The sequence below is a fragment of the Teleopsis dalmanni genome, chromosome 2 (genome assembly GCF_002237135.1).
Source record: "Teleopsis dalmanni isolate 2A chromosome 2, ASM223713v2, whole genome shotgun sequence".
In the NCBI taxonomy this organism is placed as follows: Eukaryota; Metazoa; Arthropoda; class Insecta; order Diptera; family Diopsidae; genus Teleopsis; species Teleopsis dalmanni.
The window spans coordinates 99,732,122-99,748,062 of record NC_051847.1 but is presented as its reverse complement, the minus strand read 5'-3'; the positions used below and the strand labels follow the sequence as shown (position 1 = coordinate 99,748,062).

The window sequence follows — 15,941 nt, the reverse complement described above, 5'->3', positions numbered from 1 at the left end:
GCTTCCTTTTGAAATAATCCTATTTGCTATGGTTTGGTGCATTTATTTTTACATGTATACGGTCTATGCAACTAATACGAACGGGAATTTGTTCGAAACTTCCACTTTTGCATTATTAGCAAGTGCGTATTTTATAAATTAGTGTCCAATTGATATACGCTAAACACTAATTCTTTTAATTATTCTCCATACAGAAGCTCTTGGTATGCCAAAACAAATATCAAATTCGGAAAAAGTATTCATATTTGCCATATACTACAAAAATATATAAAATTCATTCATTACTCTCGTCCGATTGTGATCATCACGGTTATTTTGCACTCGCTGATTGGAATTTATTAACAAATCTATTAAAATATGAAACATAATTAATATATAGCAATTGTATATTTTATGCGCAAATATCAATCAAATAGTCTTTAACGGAACAATTATTGATCATTTCCACAAAATTTCCACTATATCCATGCTGATGCACTTCATCCCCTGAGCTTAATAAACTTGGACTAGTGTTTAAAAAGAAAATAGAGGAGTCAGTTTTGCTTGATAATTCTAATAAAACCTGCAATTTTCATTTATTTACTATAGAATTAAATTTAAGTTTTTAAGTAAATACTAAATAAAAACTTACATTTAATACTTCAGACATTTCAACAAATTTTATTTTTTTTCTATTTTTTAGATTTTTTGTATTCAAAATTTTCTCACATATTTTTTTAGTGCCAAAATTAATCACATAAATCAAAAAATTTTGTACACAAACCCAACTGGCATATTTCATGCGTTGCCAATTATTTTCAAACGAGATCCGTATCGTTTCAGCAAAGATGATCCAGATCATTGAGCGGATCATGTTTGCTGAAACGCAGCTATTATTGCATCCATTTAAACAAAGTTATTTTAAATTCATTAAACATAAGCATTTTTAAGTAATTTCATTATGTGATATTGTTATAATTGAATTTTTTATTCTGTGATAATAACTTTTAATGGTTCAAATATTCTGTCCATTTTGTTTAAATTTGATTACATGTACCAGCAATAAGTTTGTATTTTCAAAAATACAGAAACAGATAAGAAGTTTCCATTCTCTTGTGTCTCTATATAAAACTACTTCATGTTTGACAGTGTGTCGTTTTATGTGTGAGCGATATTGGTGGATATGATTCATTTATAATTTTACAGTCACCTTGTTGTTATAAATTTATTTATCTGTAGTTTGTGTGCTTTGGTTCCCGTGTCATGTTAATGCAAGGATAGACTGATTTAATATATGTTGATGTGAAGATACATGTGTAAACATTGTGTTTATAAATATAATCTGCATCCGTGTTCTTACATGCATATATACGTACATATATTTAGTTATAATATAAAAATCATCTATAATAAAGTAACATAAGCCCCGCTGTGGTTTTGAAAGATTTAAGGGCATTTTGGCAAATATAGTAATCTATATTATATTATGGCAGAATCCTGGAAGATCTTCAATTCTAACTGACGCGTTGAAATTTAAAATTAAATTGGAATGCTAAAGGTAAAAATATTTGAAATCGTCTATGTGTAGAATTTTATTGTGAGAAGTACGTTGATATAAAGCTGGCAACGAATATTTCTTGTTTAAGATAAACTTATTTGACTCATGATTTATTTAATGTGTCTGAATATTAGTGAAATCATACTTTTACATAATCTTGATATATTGAGTTTTCCTGGAAAATTAATTAAAATTATGTTTTAAATTTAATTGAAAATTGCTAAAAAGCAAAAACAAATGAAAATCGTCCAGAAATGCATCCTTGCTCAGTTCCTTTTTATGCTGTATCAGAATTTTCCGACTTTGTTGTTTGTCGAGCTTTTTCAACATTCAACATCTCAGCTAAATAACTTAAATTACTTATCATTTGTATGAATTGTGATAAATATTAATAAGGTTCTTATAAGCGTTCTATAAGCTATAACGGTGACGACGATGTCAACCTTTTCTAACAATGCAGCGAAGGTTTATCAAAAGTTTACTTTGTGTATTTTATATTTTACCACAAAAAATAAAATGTTTAGATTGATATTTAGTTGCATTTCAGCACAAGTCAAAACACATTTCAATAAAATATTTATGGGTGTGGCTGACGTTTGGTGCAATATTATCCAAATGATAAAGTTTCAGAAAATTATAATAAATTAATTTTGACTTTATTTTGAAATATCATTGAAAGCTAATTCTGGTTACGAAATAATATTTTTATGATGGAAAATGCGATATGTTATAAATGTACAATTTATCTGAAATGATGAATCACTGGAACAACTAAAACTGCTAAGCTAGTGTTGACAACAGACTTGATGCAGTCTATTATAACGTCAGGTATGAAGCCATAGTGTATCCATAGTCACATCGTTTTAAAAATCAGATAAAAGATTTTCTAAACATATCTTTTGGATTTCTACATTTAAAAATTAATGATGCTTAATGCAATGTTCAGACTTTATTGACTTCCGTATCATATTTGTACTCACACAACGGTTTTATATCCTTTGTGTGGCTATCATTCTAGATCGAATTATGTTCGGCCTGAAAATAGGTTTTTTGTTTCGGTACATTGTTTGTGGTACGATTCATTGAAATATTTTTTGCTTCTTCGTCCTACAAACAACCTAATATTCCAACATATCATTCACTGTTGCTGCTTTTTGATTTAATAAGATGGTCGAATATGATTATATCGTACGCGTACCAAAATACGGAAGCTAAAATTGCATTGTTGGGTGGAATGGGAGAGCTTTATTGACCATTCATCTTTCACCTGACTGTCGTTTTTATTTCATTTTAGATCCAAGCTTTTGTCGGAACAACTCCTGTCGATATCTATGTCTACAACAGTACCCTGCCAACTTTCTGCAGAGTTCTGCTACAAAAAATGTATAATTGGTTCAAAAAAGGTTCGACTTATGGAGACTTCGAGTCAAAGATTTTTTTATTTTTGAAAGAATCTAGAATTACATTTTAAGATATTTATTTATTTGCAATTAAATACAGAGCACAGAAGTTATAGAGAAGTAAAATATTCAGAAATTAGGGTTTGGGATTTTATTATTTTTCTTATTATCAATAAAAATAGATTTCATTTTATTCAAACTCTTATAGTGATCATCAGTTGTAGTATAATTCGTTTACAAATAAAAATTCAGAATTTGGAATGAGTTTTCAACTTCATTCTTGGAAGGGTGATCAACAATTTCATCTACCGAACCCTTATCACCACTTTCTGCTGCGCTTAGAATCGGATTCTCATTATAGAGGTATATACAGAGCTATAATGCTTAATAATATCGTCATCTGTAGGAAAGCTTGATGTAGAAATTTCATTGTCAAGCTCAATATAATATAATCGTTAAGAGTAGCATTGGAAGTTATTTTATTTACTTTTCTTTTACTTCACTTTTACATCAACCCACGGTCTTCATCAATGATATTCAAGAAAATTAAAGGAATCTCGTTTTGTTGGTCCCATGTAGAAAATTGGCCAAATTCAGCTTGTTTAAAGCAGAGCGCTATCCTTTTACTACCGTTTGCCAGTAACTGGCATATGCACAAAGGAGCAACATAAGAAAGAAAAAATTGAAAGATTTGGTTTGGAAAAAGGGACTTCCAAAATGGATTATAGAATGCTTATTATCGACTTATAGAATGCATTTTCTCGTATTTTTATTCGAGTTGTAGCATTTCCAGTTATAGAAGTTTGAGTTATGAAAGTTAGACTGTATTTTTATTTAAAGCGATAAGTCTATATTTTGTTTAGTATTTCTTAAAACAAATCATGGTGATTAATAGTAGTAGTAGCAGTAGGTTTATTAATTCATTTTTAAATTTTTATATTACAAAGAAATTTATAACTTAGGTTGACTATATTTGTATAAGATTATGGCTAAGGCAATTTTCCCGTCTGCTGAAAGTTTGGATCTTAATCTTCTTAGTACTTATGATAAAATATTATAAGATATAATATATTTTTATTATATAAATTTTTAAAAAATTTTATTTATTGTGTATATATTGTTTATAATTTAACGCATTTTTAATTAATGTATTTGTTATTGTTTTTGTAATTCGCAGGGAACTCCCTTTTAAGTGTGACGTCACATGGTCGTAAAACTCGACGAATTGCATTCGGACACAGACCCAGCCGTTTTAGAACCAATAAATATAGTTAATAAGCATCGATTATAACCATTTATAATTTGTACAGATTCTTCAAATTCGAACAATAGTTTGCCGAACTATTGAATTCAAAGTTTCTTGAAAATTGGACACTCTCTTATTAAATGAATTATATCACCTTTCTCTTTCGATTGCAATAATTCACACCGTGTTGTGATGGTTTTCATAGGAAACCATGAGAGTAATTATTGACACATAGATTATAATTTAATTTAGTGTAAGCATCCCTAAAGATACAAATCCTTGTCATCTTGATTACATTTCTCCGCTTAAGAATGCTTAATTTTGTAATTATATTTTACTGTCACAGTTTTTTTTTCATCTTTATTCAAGTTAATTGTCGAATGCTAAAATAGCCTATTTTTCAGAAAATAATAGTTTTTCATTAACTAAGTGCTGCAGCAATATTTTTAGAATTTGGTTATCTGGCAATTTAATTACATAGTTGACGTAATCAAAAGGAAATTTTAAAGTTAGGATATATAGTAGCCCACAGTATATGGTAGCCCAGTCTCTACATGTACCATGTGGAGACTGGGCTAAAGACAAAAAATTATCTTAATAGCGAATGTCTGAATTTTTGTACTGCTAATATTTTTCCACACACCGCATTTGAGCTACATATTTCAAAACTGATTTAACCCTAGCTTTAATAACTTTGTAATTTACATACAATGACACTTACGGATTTGCCAGAAACTCAATCAGCCAATTTGGCCTCTTTTAACTTCTCATTTAAGTAGGTGTCAAAGTTCGTGTTCATATTTATTCTTAGGTATTTATGATTCTTAACGACTTCTTGTTCATTATTTAAAAACAATTATTCTTGGAATTTGAATATTTTTATTATTTTGTTTTTAATCATTGTTTTGACATTTGTGGTAGCAGATGTCTGTTTTTCTATTAACAGTTTTCTGTCTGTTTTATTTCTTAACAGTGCGTTATCTGCGATAATTTCTTCAACAAAATTGCCATAAAGCTATTATAGTTTCTCTAAGCCGATATAGTCTTTGCACTTTAGTTTCTTATATTTTATCATAATATATTCGTTTTTTTCACTTGTCATCGTTTTTAACATACATTTTATGACTATTTCATTTTTAATGGTTTGGAGCTCTTTTTTGTATTGTAGGTATCAGCGGTAATTTATCTTCGTTGTAGTTAAGCTTCAAGGTCTTCAATTGCTGCCTTAAAGTTTTCTAGCATTCACCTGCTATTTCTGAAGTTTCAATTTCTGGTGTTCAAGTTTTTGAGTTATGTCCTTGAAGAACTTAAACCTTTTATTTTACTTTTTTGAACTTTATGCTGAATTTGGAGGCAAGAAACCTAAACGAGAGGTTTCTTTTTAGTTAAAGCACAACTTACTCAAATGGCCATTATATTCGTTATAGTCGTCCTTGGTCGCGTCCAGTAGCCTCCGACAGCCAGTCTGATCAGTGGCTTGCTGTCGTCAGTTGATAATATCCTGCATCCCGAAATCGTTGGTCACTTGGTGCAACCACCGAAGATGTGGATGTTCTCTACCTGTGGGTACCGAATAAAACACTTTTCCAGCCAGAGGCCGCTGAATGTTTATGCGCTTAACTATGTCAATGTCGCGGTATAGCTCATACAGCTCAGCGTTCTATTTAATTCGATACTCGTTGCCAACGTATAAGCGTCCATAGATTTTCCGAACAATTTTTCTCTCGCATGCTCCTAACACTTTCTTATCACTGTTGGTAATTCTTCAAGCTTCTGACCATACAGCAGGACAGGCATGATAAGAGATTTATGGAGCGTGATTTTTGTTTGTCGAGAGAGGGCGTTATTTCTCAATTGCCTTAGCCCGAAGTAACATCTGTTGGTAAAAGTGATAATTCGTTAAATCTTTGGGATGACGTCATTTTTGGTCCCCTTATTTACCACAAAATCCATTTTTTTTCGTGTGTTTTTCTGTGGTGAAAAATGCCGCACTGACGGTGCAGGTATTATCCATATCGTCGGCAAACGCTAGCTGTATAATACTTTTATGGAATATTATGTCAGTGCGGTTTTAATGTGCGGCTCGGATTATCGTTTCCAACATTAGGTTAAAGTAGTCACACGATAAAGAGTCACACTGTCTAATCTCGTTTAAACGGCTCGCAGAGGTTCTTCCCGATTCTAACGGAGCTGGTGGTGTTGCTCAACGTCATTTTACATAGCTGCTTAAGTTTTGCTGGGATACCAAATTCAGACATAGCGGCATAAAGAGTGCTTCTAGTCGTAGTGTCAAAAGCAGCTTTGAAATAGACAAATAGATGGTGTGTGTCGATTTGCTTCTTTGGGTCTTTTCCAGGATTTGAAGATTTTTGAATATCTGGTCTAGAGTGGATTTGCCAGATCTGAAGCCACGTTGATAAAGTCCAATCAGTTGGTTGACGATTGGCTTCAATCTTTCACATAGTACGTTTGACGGAACCTTGTATGCGATATTTAAAAGACAGATCAGCGGTAGTTGGCGCAGTTTGCAGAATCACCTTTTTTGTGAATTGGGCAAAGCTCACTTAAATTCCAATCGTTGAGTATGCATTCATCCGACCATATATTGCAAATTAGCTGTAGCATGCATTTTGATAATTCTTCGCCACTAGCTTTAAAAAGTTCGGCCGATAAATTAAATGACAAAGATCATTAAAAATGTTCTTTTGGATATTAATAATTGTTTTTTTCTTCATTTATAGCTTTTTGTACAACCTAAATTTATTTATGAGTAGCGCTTACACCGGCTGTATTTCTACCATTTCCGCAAATGTTCATAGTTTGACTTGATATATAAAATCTCATAATATTGAAGGTTTTTTGTTTCTAAATTTGTTTGGAACAATCACTTGTATGAGTTTGACCACACACACACACACAGTCTATTTATTTATCTATAATATAACTTAGTTTTTGTTCCACAGATCAAAAGATCTTTTGTTTGTGTTTGATATTTACATGCACTTATGTATATGTACATGTTATTAAATATGTTTACCGCATTGGAAGATAATTCAATTCAATTGATTAAAAATAAAGAAATATTTGTTGTTGCAATTTCTCTACCGTTCTTTTCTTTCGCCAAAACAGACGTTAAAAATCAATTTAATAAAAAAGAATTATATATTTAACAAAACTGGCTGGTTTTTTCTTTCAGAATATGAATTAATAGCAATCGTTTCTTTTATAAATTTTGTTTACTTTGTATTTAATAAAATAATGGCAGGTAATAAGAAGTAATTAAACGTGCTTGATTAAATTCTTCCTTATTTAACTGGTTGCATTTATGCGCTATATTCTTGAGAATCACACAATTATGTGGATAATGTAATATTATCTGAATCCAAACATATGCAATTATTTTTAACAATTTAGGATGTCTTTTTATTCCATTTAGTCTTGTATTATAACTAAGTCATCTTCAATTTTCTTTCAGTAATATTTTACTCAGATATCTCGAAAACATAGTGGGTAATTTGTTAAGGAAGAAATATATCTGTTCGATTTCTTTATGTAAATAAATAAATAGAAAATGATATGACAAAATAAATAATATGTCCTATTTATTTCAGGTAAAAATAATATCAATGATATACCATTATGGGAAAACTACTCTCAAAAATTTTCGGCAACAAAGAAATGAGAATATTAATGCTTGGTTTGGATGCAGCTGGCAAAACAAGTAAGACAAATACTAATTAGTAAAAATCAATTATCCAAATAAAATTAAAATAAGACCATCAAGTAAGTTTGAAATAATTTAAATTACAAAAAATATACAGTACTTTTTGTTTAAACTGAACTTTAGTGGGCGAGAAAAATTACAAATTGTAAAGCAATTACTTGTTAGTATACCTGACCATACATCTGTTTCAAATATTGTCAACTATCCATCATCAGTGTACTTCGGTTATGGATTAATTGTCTATATAAAATTTGTGAATTGCTAGTGCTAGATTACAAACACTTTAATTATGAAATGTGTCGTACTGATCCACAAACTTGATACTTAAATATACTTTGTTCAGAGTCCAATTTTTGGCTTACTGCTTCCTGTAAGCAGTTTATGATTTCTTATTTATATTTAGACAAATATATGTATTTGAAATAAAAAACCGTTTGAAAAATGTTCCGGTTTCGAGCAAAGGAGACAATATAAACATGCCCCATAGTTTTGTCATAGGCATAAAAACTATTTTTTGTGTAAAGTTGATTTGTATATTGTATTAACCGAAAAATATAGTTCTTAATAACCAATAGTCCGCCTTAAGACTGTTGGTATTATCAAATAATGTTAAATTATATATGTTATTCAAAAATTAAGTACATACTTTTTTCCTTCGATTGCATTAGTCAAATATTCGTTTGAAACAGGTTCGGTTTAAGCGGAAAGTGTTGTATTTACGCCCTTTAGATTATTTAAAGTATTGAAGCATTTATTACTTATTATTTATAATAAAAAAAATATCTTTAAAATGAATTAGAAAAGTCTATCCAAAGAGTATTTTCTTGCACTATATCTTTCAATCGGCTTTTATAATGAGATATCTATAATTTTTTTCTCAATAAAAAAGTCGATTTACTTGGTGTTTTATAAGGAACTAAATTACTTGTTGAAGATTACTTGTTTGCGCTTGTAGGAATGAGGATAACAAATTAAAGATGGAAAATTTTTTACCGTGAGAATTCGAGCTTACATTGATTCTTACATTGATTCTTGAATCTTACATTGATTCAAACAGGTGGCTTTTGGACACTTATATATGATCGAATTCATGGGATATCCGTTGCATTACCCTGATTTGACATCCAAATACTACTTTTTGTACTAAAACAAATGATATATACTTTGTGATCAAAAAAGAATGAGAATTAAATTTTTTTGAATTTCCGCGCTTATCCAATCGGTAATTTTTTTTTATTTTCACGCTGGCAACACTATTATACACATTCTGTCAACGCATGTTTAACGCATATCGTACGATTAGTTTTTGTTTGGCGTCTATACAAAGAAGTCGAAAAATTGTCGTGTGGCGATTTTTAGCTGAATTTCATTCAAAAAAAGTGACGTGATGTGGCCAAAAAAGAGGTGATTTCCAACGCAGATAGTGACCCCATATTCATCGAACGTATCATAACTGGTGATGAGACATGGGTCTATGAATTTGACATGTCCACCAAACAACAATCGACCGAATGGTGCTTCGAAGGTGAGCCGAAACCGAAAACAGAACGCCAAAGTCGGTCCAAAATCAAGGTTATGCCGACTGTTTTCTTCGATATTCGTGGTGAGGTGCACTATGAATTCCTTCCGGACGGTCAATAAGGAGTATTATTTTGCCGTTATGTGTTGTTTGCATGGGGACATTCGCAAAGAGAGGCCAGATTTATGGAAGGAAAACTCATGGATTTTACACCACGATAACGCACCGGCTCACACATCGTTGATTGTGTCGCAGTTTTTGGCCAAAAACTCCACCAATATCATCAACCAAGCACCGTACTCTCCAGATATGGCCCCGTGTGACTTTTTCCTCTTCCCTCGACTCAAATTGCTATTGCGAGAAACTTGTTTTGAGATCATAGAGACCATAAAAGAGAATTCGTTGCGTGAACTAAAGGCCATACCTTCGACGGCCTATAAAACTTGTATGGAAAACTGGATCAAGCGTTGGCATCCATGTATTGGCGCAGGAGGAGAGTACTTTGAAGGCGATAATAAAGAAAATTATTAAAAATTAAAATTTTGCGTTTTTTTTTTTAACTTCACATTCTTTTTTGATCAAATGGTATATCAAAAAGAATTTTTTGATCCACTGAATGTATAAAATGATTGGTCTATGTTGATACCAAAAAAAGATTGACTTCAAGTTATCGCTAGTATAAATGTTTAGATTTTTTCAGTTTTGATCTGAATGTGCTGTTGGTGCTCGCGTATTGTTCGTGAAGAAAAGATAAAAAAAAAACTTTGAACACACAAGAAAACATTTGTGTAGACGCAACAATCTGCGAGTTGCACTTAAATAATATTAGATAATTCCAACATGCTTGGGAAAACATTAGTGATGTTTAAACGTACTCTATGAAAATTTGTTGTCATTCACAGATTCGGCCTTTTTAGTTTGGACTTTTCATAAAATGAGAGAAAAAAAATTAACGGGCCGAAAATTGGGAACCATTGACTGGGTAGTTTTTAGGCATAAATTGTGTAGTTCTGTCTTTGCATTGACAGTTTATTATTTGTGTTGGTAAACTAATTGAAAAAAAGAAAATATTTGAAATAATAAAATTTATTTTGAAGAAAATAAATTTTTTATTTTGTTCAAAATTTTCCAAAAACGTTATATGGTTTACTTCTGTTTGAAATGTATGTGCTTATGTTACAATAAGCGAATATGATTCGTAATTAGTTTTATTGTAGGAATAATAATTTAATTTTATTGAGTTCAATTAATTTTTTTTAATTATTATTTGTTACGAAAGTAATTACAGTAACTTAAATTTTACAGAGTATTCTAACATGGAAATAAAAAAACTAGGAATTCAAATAAAAGAACATAATCAACGGGAACTCAATGTACTTATTGACTTTTGTTTTTGCTGTTTTATATATAATTATAATCTACAATAGCTATATTTTTTATTAAGTTTAAATTTGACAAATATTTTTATAATCTATTTCTAGCTATATTATATAAACTAAAATTAAGCCAGTCAGTAACAACAATACCCACAGTTGGCTTTAATGTCGAAACCGTTACTTATAAAAACGTAAAATTCAATGTATGGGATGTTGGTGGTCAAGATAAAATAAGGCCATTATGGAGGCATTATTACACAGGTAATATTCAATATAAAAAATTTAATAAATAAATGATTATATATTCTTGCAGGCACACAAGGATTAATTTTTGTTGTCGATTGCGCAGATAGAGATCGTATAGATGAAGCAAGAACTGAATTGCATAGGATAATTAATGATAGAGAAATGAGAGATGCAATAATTTTAATTTTTGCTAATAAGCAGGATCTTTCTGATGGTAAAGAAAAGGGTTTTAAAATATTGATTTTACTTAAACCTTACTGCTGTTGTTAGTCCTTAAGAATAAATCCACAATCTTTTTTGACTGGGTTAAAATGGTTAAATTGTTCACGACTATCAAAAAATACGTCATTATTTGAATATGACAGACAAAAAAAAATTACTCCCATAATTGAATTAAAGTTTACAACAGATCTGGTAACAGTCTGATTGCCAGATTGTACGTTTCATGTGCAGGGTAATTTATTTGAAGATATTTAACTAGAGAGATAGTTTTCGTTGATGTGTGACCGACAAATATGTTCGTTTTTTCTTGATTTCATCATTCAATTTATTAATATACAATAGTAATCTTTCCTTATATATACAATAGTTATTGTTTTTCCTTTTTCCAAATAGTCTATGAAAATTACTCCACTTGAATCTCAAAAGACGGAAACCAACATTTTCCAGCCGATTGTTGAGTTCGTTTGGGAGCACTTCTTTCGGGGTCTACCTATTCTCTAGTTTGTTGTTTTTCTCTCAGGTGTAAAGTAATGGATCCATGTTTCATTAATTGTGACTACATTGTTTCCAAACAATGTTTTGAATGACGAAGTCTTTTTCGTTTTTGGTCAATGGTGAGCAAACGCGTCACCCATCTTGCCGAAAACTTTTTAATACCTAAATATTTATGTAGAATATTCGATACGCGTTTATATTATATGTTTGTTATCTCTGCCACAATGCGCAATTTAATTGTGGATCATCTAACACAATATAATTGATTTTAGAAGATCCGGACGTTCTTCAGCAAAAACACTCTTACGATCACGTTTAAATTCAGCTTTCCAATATATTATTGTTGTTAACAATGGTGTAAGGTTGCCATGAACAGAATTCATTTCCAATTTAATTGCGCATTGTTCATGCCTTTCAAATGGAGGAATTTTATTGCTGAACGATATTCAATTTTTTCTATTTTTACCAAGGTCCACTATTTTTATTATTTGTAAAAAGCTAACCAAACATCAGATGAAGTCGAAACTTGGCAGATATACAAAATATAATTGATTTTGTTTTGGTGTTGAAACCTGTTGTGAAGTCAGGTAGTTATCAATCTAATACTGTGCGCTAAAAATAAAAACATTCTTTAGCCGAAAATGTTCGTAAGGTGTTATATACATTATATGTATAAAGGCAGCATATAAGGATCGATAGGTCAATAATCTGAAAAGTGAATTATGTTATATGTACAAAGGAAGCATATAAGGATCGATAGGTCAATAATCTGGAAGGCGGATTTCTGGAAATTGCAGTCAAACATCAGTAAAAGTTTTTATGAGTTACGTCACTTTGCTGTTTCTATAACAAGATTTAATCAATTTTATTTCGCATATCTAATGGCATATTTGAATAATTTTAATTTGTCTCTGAAGACATTTTAGTGATTTTAAACGTTCCCAATTTGTTTGATTTGTAGACTTTAAATTTGATTTTGGGTTCACATTCAGTTATATTTCTTGGTACATTCTACGAACTTCTGTAAATGATTTTAACCAATTAATCTGATCATTCTCAGGTTCCGATGCTAATTCAAGAATCTTGAATAACCACTTCCATCTATTGAGTTTTGTTTTTAACTCGACCACGTAAATCTTATCCTTATCTACACTCCTAACCTGTTGGGTATGTAAGTTTTATCAGAGTTGTATTACTTTTCCCTATTGTTGATCATACTTATTTGAAACTGACTAGGATTGAATCTAGAAACAACTAAAGTAGTCCAACTCATATATTGGTGTTTTCTTGACAGGCAGATTTAATTTTGTAATATTATATTTTAAATTCTTCTTCACACAAGGCTAAGCATTTTGAGCTTCACCAAATGTTGTAGCTGGGTTTAAACTTTGACTTTTTCTCTATATTCAGTAACACAATGGGCCTAAGTGGATCCCCTAGTGATCGCCGGTATAACCTAACCTATAGGCTTTTAAAACATGATAAAACTGTTACAGGAGAGATATATAAACAATTAATTCGAAGTATGCGAACAGGCAGAAATTCGTAATTTTCCATCACAACTCTTAGTCGCATGTTGCAATCTATAGCGGTTTAAAATTTGACGCTATGAGTGGATGGGAAGCTTTATCCCACTCATCCATCTGATTCGCACCAATTTCAGTTAATAAAAAATGTTTTCACTGAAATACGATTCACTTTAATCTAGTAAAAATTGATTCGATTGATTCTTGATCATAAAAAGTTGATTAAAAGTTTGGGAAATGATGTTGCGTTCGATGGATAATATTCTAAATGAGATTTTCTTTCAACAATTTATCAGAAAAAATTCTTAGTCAAATTTTTTTTATAATAGTATTGATATAACTGCGCAAAATAATTTCACTGTGGTGTATTTGCAACAGCGGTAGTTAATGGTTTAATTTTAAAATTTTGTAATTGTATACATTTAATTTATAGTTTTATTAGTTATAAATAATAAATAAAGCTAAATACTATTACTAATTAAAAATATGTAAGAAAATTGTATAACTACTTTCTATTTCTTCTACAGCAATGAAACCACATGAAATTCAAGAAAAATTGGGTTTAACTAGAATAAGAGACCGCAATTGGTATGTTCAACCGTCCTGCGCAACAACAGGAGATGGTCTTTATGAAGGTCTTACATGGCTAACTTCTAATCACAAATTATGAGATTAATTTAATAGTTATCACTATTTATACTAAATTTCATGTAAAATGTTTATAATTTTGTTTTTTTAGAAAAAAATGTAACTAGTTTTAAATAAATATTAACACTTGTAAAGTATACATTTGTATTAAATTGTTTTACTTAATAAGTAAAAAATATATTACAAATCCTTAATAAGCACGTTTTTTCATATGAATATATGTATTTTTGTTTGCGAGGAGTTAAAGCTTTTTTGCGCTTATCAATGGTGCCTTGTTGCCTTCGTTAAGGCATTTGAGAACCTCGTCCGTCGCCACGGGCAGTATTTGTCCGATTTCAGACTGTGAGCAATAATATTGGGATCGCTTGGAAGGATCTTATTTATTCAGAGCTGGATCTACAGCGTGCGCTTTGCATTGTTTATTACTTTTATCGCTCGTGTGTAGGCCTATGTTCAGGGTTAGATTAGTTTTATACAGAAGTCATATCAATTGGCCTTAAAACACCAACTTATAACGGTCATTGATATTAGCTAGAAAGCTATAATAATATTCAGAAACCATTTCAAGATTCATTTGGATATCTATCCATAGGATTGCGTGAATTATTTGAGCAGTAGTTACCCCTAATGAGATGAAGATGCGCTATATACTTCCTTGACTTTTAGTATTGCAGTAGCCACTCAGATTCTATGCCGTTGGTGCAACAGTAGCTGTTCGTTATGTGAGAGAAGTGTCTGAGAATAGATCTAGACCCTGTTTCGCAGACAGAAAATGCGAATTTTCCATTTTGTGAGCTTAAACACATTACAAATGTGGTAAACATTTACGTAAAATATGTGTATTTCTTCTTCTTTGCTTAATGAAACTCGAGTTAGTGTCTAAAGCACTTTTATTCAATTGTGTCTGTAAGTACTTGGATGATTCACTGTAATAAAATCTCCGTTGAATTCTGATAATAAGGTATTCAGATAATTTTAGTTTGGAGTGCAGCATATCTTCCAGACGAAATATTTATTGCATTTTATTACATATATTACTATTACATAATACAACAATTAAATTTTGTTATATATTAAATAATTGAATTTTTGGCTAAGTCTTGCCAAATATCCATCATCAGTGGTCTTTGAATTTAATCTTAAATTTAAATATTTATAAATAATTTTTTGAAATTGCTAGTATCGAGGGTTAAACATGATACCTCAGAGTCCTTGTTCATTTGTCACTTGACCCAAAGCCGTACTTGACTTGTTTGTATGCCTTGACTTAGCTTTTTAACTAACCCCTTTCTGTAATTTTCTTTCTTTTAAAAAATGATTAGTTTTATATACTCCGTTCATTTTATGCGGTATGGTTGGTGGTCTGGATCATTTATTCGTTGACTGTTGGCGTACAGTATGGCAAAGAAAACTTAGGTGAAATTTGACTGCACATTCAGATTAAACGTAGGAGAACATGTTTGTTTTACACAGAACCGTGTCTTCAATTTGGGGTTTACATGCCATTTTGTTTGTTTCGATATTTGATAACAAAAGTATACTTTTGTAACTTTAGCGCCCATCGGGATATACCTCCAAAATAGTTCCTTATTGAGTTAAGCCATTTTAATGCGAGGTGGTCTGTTAATACTTTAAACAATTCTTTTAATTGCTGTCATATTTCTATTATTCCTCAGATAATTACAACTCATTTATATTCAGTGGTTGTGTAGTATTTACCTGCGTTGTCTAATGTTCGATAGGTATAAGTTATAACTTATGTATGACCTATGCCATTATGATTTCCCATACACTATCAGAGTCATCAATTTAAATAAAATTGTCATATCAACAATCTTATGTGAGCCGATGGAAATTCTTCGGTTGCTTCAATTTGCCCAATATTCTTAATTTCTTCGAAGAAAAATTTGCATTCAGGAATATTGATATTTAATATTTTAAATACAATACTTTTAACAAATATGTTAAGTCTTCTTAGGGAGTCTGTTTAGTGACTATAATA

The 15,941-nt window shown here is 30.7% G+C and overlaps 1 protein-coding gene across 2 annotated transcripts; it reads left to right on the top strand.

The window, feature by feature from the left end:
- The first annotated feature begins 1,208 nt into the window (after nt 1-1,208).
- Nucleotides 1,209-14,026, top strand: LOC119680087 (ADP-ribosylation factor 6). 2 transcript variants are annotated; one of them, XM_038092729.1, is made up of 6 exons: nt 1,209-1,537; nt 7,659-7,735; nt 7,795-7,904; nt 10,908-11,063; nt 11,116-11,262; nt 13,819-14,026. In XM_038092729.1, the coding sequence occupies exons 3-6, from the start codon at nt 7,823-7,825 to the stop codon at nt 13,959-13,961; spliced, it is 528 nt and encodes a 175-aa protein (XP_037948657.1). In that variant the 5' UTR covers nt 1,209-1,537; nt 7,659-7,735; nt 7,795-7,822; the 3' UTR covers nt 13,962-14,026. The 2 variants fall into 2 exon arrangements, with proteins under 2 accessions (XP_037948657.1, XP_037948656.1); XM_038092728.1 differs by lacking the exon at nt 7,659-7,735 and having other exon boundaries at nt 13,819-14,025.
- Nucleotides 14,027-15,941: the final 1,915 nt, after the last annotated feature.

Coding starts and splice junctions, on each gene's coding strand:
- LOC119680087 (XM_038092729.1), top strand. CDS start 7,823: ATGGGAAAACTACTCTCAAAAATTTTCGGCAACAAAGAAATGAGAATA. Junction 7,905..10,907: donor GGATGCAGCTGGCAAAACAA/GTAAGACAAATA, acceptor ATCTATTTCTAG/CTATATTATATAAACTAAAA. Junction 11,064..11,115: donor ATGGAGGCATTATTACACAG/GTAATATTCAAT, acceptor ATATTCTTGCAG/GCACACAAGGATTAATTTTT.